This window comes from Mytilus edulis, chromosome 2 (assembly GCF_963676685.1).
Source record: "Mytilus edulis chromosome 2, xbMytEdul2.2, whole genome shotgun sequence".
NCBI lineage: Eukaryota > Metazoa > Mollusca > Bivalvia > Mytilida > Mytilidae > Mytilus > Mytilus edulis.
In genome coordinates, this window is record NC_092345.1 from 91,480,905 (window position 1) to 91,490,274 (window position 9,370).

The window sequence follows — 9,370 nt, forward strand, 5'->3', positions numbered from 1 at the left end:
GTTTATTAAACTACCGCACAATCTTATCAAAGAGAAACGTATTATTTTTGTTAATGGTTCTCTTGATATATCTATTGAAGTTGTTACAATTTTTATATTTTTTATCAGTAATAAAATTTGAAATATACACACTTATTTGAAATGAAAAGAAATGATTGAAAGAATTATATTTGTTTGTTTTGGAAATTAAACTAAAGCATGCCACATTTGATTGGTTTTCCGACGGTTATTTCAAATATGTGCCTTCTTATTTGTTATCTCACTGGCACTCATACCACACCTTCTTATTTAGATTTAATACCAAGTCAGAGCCTGTAATCCGTTAATCGTAATTAGTTGCTGTATGCTATAAAAATTGTTTTGTTTTTAGAACAAATCAAGTAATCACTTTCCTATTCTAAGTGGTTTTTTCAGTTTTGTCATCTCGAGGTTTTTTATAGCTTATTTTATGATAAGGGGTTTTCTCATTAATGATGACCACATTGTTACATCTCCATGTTTCTAGTACACATTGTAAATAGTTGCAAGCTAGTAACATTTATCGTGACGAATCTTACTTTTGTGTCATCTTTCTGATTTTTTATCTGACTTACTAGATATCTCCTGGTATATATTGGTTTATGGTGAACAATGCAGGTTTTTTTTTCAACTGATGGACAAATGTTATAACTTTGATTAATTAATAAATGTTGAAACACTATGCATGAGAACGCATATTAACCGTTAGTACATCTATTTGGACTGACAAATACCATGGAGTCTTTGAGTGATGACATTTGAACAAGTATTTTAAATACCATTTACACATGCATGTAGATTCAGTAAGTAGTAATAAATACTTTTATTATTTAAAAAATAAATACATTCAACTATACAAATGTAGTTGTATATGATTAACGTAACAGTATGCTTGTGTGGACTCTTTTTTTGTTGTTTTGTTAAGTTGAAAACAATTGCTCTTAACAATCTATGCAATGATCGATACACTTTGAACATTTCTGTGGCAGTGGTAATTGATATTGCAATTCATTACAGTTAAATCCATTCAAGTTGTTATCATTTTAAATTCAGCATGTAAAACATTGGGTTTTTATGAGTTGAGCACTATCGACAGCAGAAACTATGCACAGGTACTACTATCAAACATCGTTAGGATCGCATAAATATATTTTTACCTGAAAATAAAAAAATATATGATTTTACCAAATATGATAAGTATGCAAAAACGAAAATGTGATATGATTGACAACGAGAGAACCCTTCACAAGAGCCCAAATGACACATAATTAACAGCATTAGGTCACCGTACGACCTTCAACAATGAGCAAAGTCCCCAATAGGTTTATTTTTATCTATTTAAAGTGATAAAATCTGTGTGTTTTTTTGCGACCTTGATGCTAACTTTACATTATAAGGGTTCTATAAATTCTTAACACGTTATAAAATGAGATTTGTGTATTGGGTAAAAAACGAAATCGAAAATCTTTACACGAATCAGCGGATGACATTTTAGTAGGTATCACCCACTCATGCAGATCGTTCGGTGCTTAATACTTGAAAAGACAGTAGTTTAAGTTTAAATCAACAAAAAAATGACTTTGATTTTTAATCAATAATTTAAAAATCAATGATAACAGAAAATTTAGTATAAAAATAAATATTCAGATCTAAAATGGAGTTAAAATAGGTTCGTAAAGCTCGGGATAACAAGATGTTCTATCACTCAACCGCGTTTTATTTATATAATTTGTATAGATTCATTGAAAGGGATATATGCTAATCTAGTATGTTTCGTGTTACACTGACAGCAGTTTGTAGTTTTCATGATTTACTGTATTCAATTAATTACATCATTTGTTTCATAACTCTTTTTTAACTTGATTTCAATCTGAAATATGAATAATTATTGCGAGATATGTCTTAATGTGCACACTGATTTGAAAAGTACTGCTTTGGTCATGATTTTAATAAATACGTTGTTTTCGCAATTTTTAAATTTAAAAATAATCAAATACGAGGAAATTTATTTAGTGATTATACTTTTAATATTTTCAAAGGGTTGGTGGCTAATGTCATCTATTGAGCTATATGTATAGAAAACGTGTTTGAAAAATCATTTTAATTTTAATTTAATTATCAACAAACCTCATCAATATAGCCAACAAATCCGTCATTCATGTTACAATTGCCAACCATCACTGGCTCAACACTTGGTTTGATTCTTCCTATAAAATATCAATAAAGAATATGTTACCTTAAATAAATACATTTTCTTTGATGAATAGGTTACCAATAATCTAGGGAAAAAAATGTTTTATACGTTCGATCATCAAAATCGAGCACTGAAAGCAGCGTAGTATTTTTGTTATCAAGTGAAACAAACTATAAACTTACATTTTAAAAACTCTGTATTTACTTTCCGACATTAAGAAAATTCACCATTCAGTTTTTATAATTTAGAAAAGCAGTATTTTCATTGACATACCCTTTAAATCTTTAACGTCGTTGACCTGTGTTGATGAGCCGTCAGCCTTGAATGTTTGTACGGTAGCATTTAACTGTTGGTTAATGAACTTCATCTCTACCACTGTCCAACTCCCTGGCTGAAATTATAAACAAAAGACTGTTGATATATCGATGTTTAACAAGAAAAGTATAGACAGTGAAACCTGTTTTAAGAGACCACTTAAGGGAGAACAAACAAGTTGTCTCCTAATACAGGTTCAAACTATATGACATGTACTACATAGGGATCTTCAATTCGTGGTCTTATAATACAGTGTTTTGCTTAATGCAGGTGGTCTCTTAATCAGGTTTGACTGTACATCGATTCATGTGTCAGTTTTATTTCATAAATTGAATATAATGACTTTAATGTGCAGAACTGTTCTGTTATGACGCCTTATTTAAGATCAAGAAAGGATTCAAAACTTTATACGTGTATTTATGACTCAAAAACACATTTGATAACAATGTGAAATAGAAAAAATAATGATAAATCTGTCAATACAAACTGGTTTTAAAAAAATGAATGTATATATAAGGAGTTATGAACACTGATATATACAGGTTTAAACTTCCTATCATACGTCAAATTGAGAATGGAAATGGGGAATGTGTCTAATGGACAACAAAATGGTACATACATACTACTGTATTACAAAGATAAAATCTACGTATATATATTACCGTGAAGGGCAATGAAATTGAAGCAGTTCCACCAGACTTGTCCATGTTTCCTTGTTTTGTCGAAATAAAGAAAATAATTTGATTTTTTGTCTTTGAAAGAAGAATTGCAAACGATGGTGATAGTTCGTTGCTGGATACTGTCTTACAGTTAGAGATCAGTACTTGTGAATCAAATCCTTCTTTGCCATTGTGATAAAATCTCATTCGAACAACCAAGTGTCTCTCGATGTTCTGATTAGACTTGAAGTATGGAACAGAGATTGCTGCTCTTCCGTTGAATCGACCACCGGATCGTTCTGTCAATGTAACGTTGCTTGGTTCGATATAACTGCGACCGCTGATGACTCTTTTACCGTTAAATGATATGTCTGTAGTCGGCACACATCCTGTTAGAATTTACAATTGTTATGAGTTAAAATGTAATGTTCATTGCTTAAATATTTTGAAAAGGTATTAGTTAGCACCAGGTCATTTTCATATAGAATATAAACATATTGGTTGGTGTCTATACTCTTCTCTTAAACTTTCATTCTTAGAGAAATGCAAACAACAATCAATTTATGTGGATCAAAAAAGGACACACACAAAAAAGAGACTACAAGTATATTGGTTAAAGTGATAAGTAATAAAACAACAAACTGTGTCAAAGATGTTGATAAAGACCTTTGACGATGTTTGTCATGTAGGTCAATACCCTAACTCGTCAACATATCGTTTTGTTTAATTTTAAGATCTGGTCTTTTTAACATAGTTACCAAGAGATGTAAAATTAGATGTAAAGGTTAGAAAATAAAACTGTGTATACATTATATGTGTATAGTTAGTATAACATTGTTTGAATACATCATCTATCTATTCATTAATCTAAGTCAAAATAGTTTTACACAAAAACAAAATGGAAAAAAAAGCTGTTGGTGTTTCTTATGGCTTCCATACTTACTGATTCTTTTGAAAACAGCTCGAATACATGTGCACTGCTCCTCATCAAAGCGTGTTCCAGTCGCACAATTCATTACTGTCCCGTAATATTTCAGGACATATAGTGATTCATCGTTTGGGTGACTTTCAAAGGGACAGCCTAAAATAAAAATGATTATGTTACATTATTATTCACGTATAGTTTATTACGATTTACAGACAATATATTGCTATCACTTCTTTTGGTGGATTGAAACGACTCTAGATAGAAGTAATTGGACACAGCTGCTACAGATTTATCAACCGTGAATAGTTAACAGTTATCAAAGGTACCAGGATTATAATTTAGTACGCCAGACGCGCGTTTCGTCTACATAAGACTCATCAGTGACGCTCATATCAAAATATTTATAAAGCCAAACAATTACAAAGTTGAAGAGCATTGAGGATCCTTTAATATAAGAAAGGAACAAATAAGCCGTTTTAAAAGTATAGTTGATACAATTTAGCAGTTACAAAAAACAAATCTTTATTTCATATCTCCACAATAATTGACTTACTATTTTTCTTCTTCTTTTCTGGCATATCACCTCTCAATTTGTATGGACATTCAGCGTCATCTATCTTACAGGAATCGCTTGCTTGGCAGACGCCATTTTCATAAGCCTCATTAGCAGGACAACATTCTGCATCAGACCGACCATTAACACAGGTCCAGTAACTTCTGCAGTTCAAACCTGACGGGTAACTCTTGAGTGTTCTATCTCTACATGGATCTACATATACAAAATAAATCAACTCAGAGAGATGATTTCGAAGTCGCTGCTTGTTTTCTTCCGGTTTAATACCAGATCACACAAAACAACTGCTGAAGTCTTTCTTTAAATTATGATTGGTGGCATAACAAAACGTACTAGTACAGAATGATAAAGAAGAGACAGACTATCACAGAACACAAAGTATCAAAACATTTGCATAACAAAAAATCTCTTATTTACAAAGAACATTGTTTTCGCCCGTGATTAGATGTACATTACACTTCAGAACCGTTCAAACTCATCGTGTATCGTTCTTTTCTTTTTATGCTGTTCAGTTGTTGGTATTGGTTATAAATTTATTTTTCGTACTTTATATACAACTAAACCATATGCAACTTACCATTTGGACATACTACGTTTGATGCAGTATCACATGTATTTTTCATTCTAGACCAAAAGGTTCCAAAAGCACAATTCATTTCAAGAGCCTCCATACCAGCACCCTCAGCACTAGCCGTACAACGAATGTATTTCCTACAGTCACCAGGATGTTCAAAATAACAGTCGGTGCTATAACAGTTTTGAATTTCACATATCCCTATTATAAAACAACGAAATATGATTAGAATGAAAAATTATATTTCTGTGAGAAATACTAGTTAAACAAAATGCTTGGAAGCACTGATATATTCTACAAACAAGATATTTATGTTTAATTCTTTTCGAGATAAGTTAGCTTTAAATAAAGAAAATATAATTATTTTGACAGGAAACGTTTTGTGTATAAAAAGGATCACATACTGTGTAGTTCAGTGGTTGTAATATATTATTTGGGTTTAAAAAAGGGTAAAAAAATGTAGCTAGTTCAGTTGTTGTTGTTGGGTGCTATTTGACATAATTGGTTTTCATTTTTATGTTTATGTTTTACGTTTACCTTCTTCTAATTGTTTCTCATTTTGTTATCATTGCCTTTTATAGCTTTCATCGTAGTACTCGTTTTGTGCATTTTTTATTGATTATATCCTTGTATTTTGATCTTAAATGGATTGTTGTACATTGTAAATCATGCAGCATCTGTTTTTTAAATGCTTTTTGATATATTAAGATACGTACTTTGATCGGCAAAAAGTTGTCTGAAATATCTAATTGGTTTCTCAGTTGTTGGTACATCAAACTCCATTCCGATTTGTTCATCTCTTCTTAAAGCACCATTAAAATCAATGTCTGACGAAAAAGCTCCATCTTTTCTTAATGCAGTTCTTGTATCTGTGTTTGACGTTCTTACCGCTTGTGGGTTTAATTGTACGGAACCACTAGTTTGTGATCTATCGGAAACTATTGTTCTAGTACTGCTGGTTTGTCCTTTAGAGTTCTTTGCAGTATTGCTTTGTGTTCCAGTGGTTGACTGTCTTGAGACCTCTTGATTTACTCTATTCTGTTGTCTGTTACTTCTTGTTGTAGTATCGATTTTTGTTTTCTGTTTTTTATTCCTTTTTCTTGGTACACGTCGGTTCGAACTACGTGCATTCGATGACACTGTGTCACTTGCTTTAACGGCGTTCACATCTGTACGTCTGTTTTCTTTCGAAACTGTTGTCCCTGCACTTTGGACATTGTTTGTCTGACTTGTGCTGGTTTCAGTAGAACTGATTGCGGCGTTTTCAGTTTTTAAATTTTCAGCACCCACAACTGGTTCCTTGTCTAATCCTTGCACATTAGTATCTTTTCTTGTCGAAATATGTCTTGTCGTCGACGACTTACTTGTCTTGATTGCAGTTTTGTCTGAACTAGTACTTGATTTCATATTACCAAACGGGTCTACGCCTGGGGTTGCAAAAGGATCATTTTTCACATTTAGATTAACTGAAAAGAAGAATTTATACATATATTTATCTTATGATATCTAAGAAATCATATCATCAGCCATTACGAAATAATAATAATAAAATGAAATAATAATAACAATTACAAAAAATAGAAAAAAAAACATATTTTGCAAAACAACTAATGAGTAGGCATTAAAAAAAAATCATAATTAATAAAATATTGAATCTGAATCTGTGACGCACTGAATTTAAGAAAAAAAAGTCATACAATACCAATATATAAATAAGAAAATAAACCAAAAAAGGTTAATTTACTAAGAACATCGCATCAAAGAATCTGACAATTTTAAAGATTACTTTCAGTTGATTTGATTATTCATTCAAATTAAACAAAACAGATTTATCAACCCTTTTATTTCCATGAAAATCGAAACTGTTTTATCGATCATTGCATGGTTTTGTTCTCATACAGACTTACCTCCAACGTTCTGAACATCTTGTGCGTAAATATATGTGTGGACAAATATGGATAATACAACAATTTTATGGATTTCTGTAAACATCTGAAATGGGAAAAAAATGTATACAATTTAAGTTTCATGCAATCTGTATTGATTTAGTTTTTGTTTTTCAAAATTCCCCAAGCATGTCAAACATTGATATTTTACTGTTACAAATGTATTGATATTGAGTGGCGACAATGAATTGAGACGAACGCTGTGTATAGGGATGGGGTCCGGTCCAATTATCAGTTTCTTCTTGACAGTTCTTATACGCTGGTTGTTTACCTTTTCAATCACTTTTTTTTTATATAATGTATATTATAAGTAAAACAATGCAAATAAAAGAGTACATCATATTTTCATTGAATCTTGAATTTGGGCATTTAACTTCAGTTGATTTTATTTCTTTATCTTTTCAATTCTTTTACCAAGTCTTGATAAACCAAGAAAAAACAACGCAAATTCTGTTAATTTGTAATAGATAGATGATTATAACTTCTTAAAATAATCAGGTCAGTGATCACCATTCATTATCTGCAATACGTTTGTCTCTGTGATGAATTATAATGAGCGATGCATTTTCGTGTTTCAAACGTTTTTTTCTGAAATCAATGGACCAGCTATATGTATGTATTTCTGTCCAATATGACACATCTAATTATCTTTATACGCCAGATACACTTTTTGACCTTATATTTAAATGAACACCAGGATAAATGAGCAAACATGTCATATGATAATCATCTTGTCATGAATACCATCGTAAAGTCATTCAAAAATTGTCACAATAATACTATGTACGTAAACATACATGCATATTTTTATAGAATTATAAATTTATTCATAATTATGCATTATTTACCTCATATCCATTGTTTAAAAAGTAAAAAATTGTCTTTTCTGGTCAACATAAATTTAAGTCGTGCAGCAAACAGAATTTATGAAATTAAAATTAACTAATAAAACTGACACGACAAGGTTGTCAGCTATCCCCTGTTAACTAGATCATGTTGTTTGTCGGAATAAGATTGTTTTTGTTGATCAATATAATTTTTTGATTTTTTTTTCGTTTGTTTGTTAGAAAATTAGAAAATCAGTTACTAGTATCATTAGTAGAGATCGGTAGTTAGAAGCACAATTGTTTCTCAAATCAAATATTTAACAGATCATAATCAACTAAATCTGCAATTTTATACTCTGACCACTTTGAATTTTAGTTATATTAATGTTTTAAACCAGTTTAATTCACCATTTTCTAAACAATGAATGCATGATCAAAGTCAGGAATATGACAGTTGTCAAGTTTCCATTTGTTCGCCATGATGTGTTTGAGCTTTTAATTTTCCATTTTATAATGATCTCTGCTTTTTTAGTTTTCCTTGAAATTCTATATTTTTGTTATTTTACATTTTACAAAGAATATATATGTATATCAAGAAAGAATAGTTAGAAAATAGCGTAAATGTACAAATTTTTTCATACACAACGGAATAGATGTAAATATTTCACATACATATAGATATACATGTTATCATGTGTTATCTTCAATCCTGAAGTTATTGTTTAATGACTTCCTATTATAACAACATATAGACTTACCTTGTTCTTGTTAAAATAAATAAGACTGGGACTGTAAGTGATAAATTATATAAATAAAATACAACAATTAACTGGATTGATTACCTTTGTTTCGCAGTTTGTGCATGAGTCCCTATATTTATATATTAGTACACGGAAGACGTAGCCTCGAGCAAAAGTAATTCATTTGTTGTTTGCATCGTGCACGTAAGAGTTTTTTGCATATGTAGGAGAATAACATTTAATAACACACCCAACATACGTTTGAATATTTAATGGTAAACCAAAATTTGTTGTTTAACAATTAAAATGACCAATGACAATCAATTGATAAGTTGTTTGAAATATGTCACCTGTTTGTTCCAGTTGTAAATATGTTAATCCACTAATAAGTTTGTGTTATGACTCCTATTAAATGGGTGTACTGCGTATAAACTTCAACTAATTAAAAAAAATCAATAACATGCATATATTAGAAAGACAGTATTGTGATAAAGCAGTTTATGCTAATTATAAAATGATAAACAACATGAACATGTTCGTCCGGAAATAAACATGTTCCAAGGAATATTGACACTGCGTGGGCTTTTATTTGTTC

General features: G+C 30.6%; 1 protein-coding gene across 2 annotated transcripts; it reads right to left on the reverse strand.

Moving 5' to 3' along the window:
• Positions 1-826: 826 nt before the first annotated feature.
• On the reverse strand, positions 827-8,967 carry LOC139513439 (uncharacterized). 2 transcript variants are annotated; one of them, XM_071301915.1, is made up of 10 exons: positions 8,878-8,967; positions 7,170-7,254; positions 5,979-6,728; positions 5,266-5,463; positions 4,668-4,883; positions 4,130-4,267; positions 3,190-3,575; positions 2,486-2,603; positions 2,146-2,225; positions 827-1,175 (listed from the first exon to the last, which is right to left on the reverse strand). In XM_071301915.1, exons 2-10 carry the CDS (start codon positions 7,252-7,254, stop codon positions 1,140-1,142), a joined length of 2,007 nt encoding a protein of 668 aa, XP_071158016.1. In that variant the 5' UTR covers positions 8,878-8,967; the 3' UTR covers positions 827-1,139. The 2 variants fall into 2 exon arrangements, with proteins under 2 accessions (XP_071158016.1, XP_071158015.1); XM_071301914.1 differs by having other exon boundaries at positions 8,794-8,886.
• Between the last annotated feature and the right edge of the window lie 403 nt (positions 8,968-9,370).

What these genes read in the sequence shown, in the direction of transcription:
- LOC139513439 (XM_071301915.1), bottom strand. Translation starts at nt 7,254, where the DNA reads ATGTTTACAGAAATCCATAAAATTGTTGTATTATCCATATTTGTCCAC. An exon ending in ACAACTTTTTGCCGATCAAA is followed by an intron (nt 5,464 to 5,978) that starts GTACGTATCTTA and finishes GTTTTATAATAG; the next exon opens with GGATATGTGAAATTCAAAAC. An exon ending in AAACGTAGTATGTCCAAATG is followed by an intron (nt 4,884 to 5,265) that starts GTAAGTTGCATA and finishes TTGTATATGTAG; the next exon opens with ATCCATGTAGAGATAGAACA.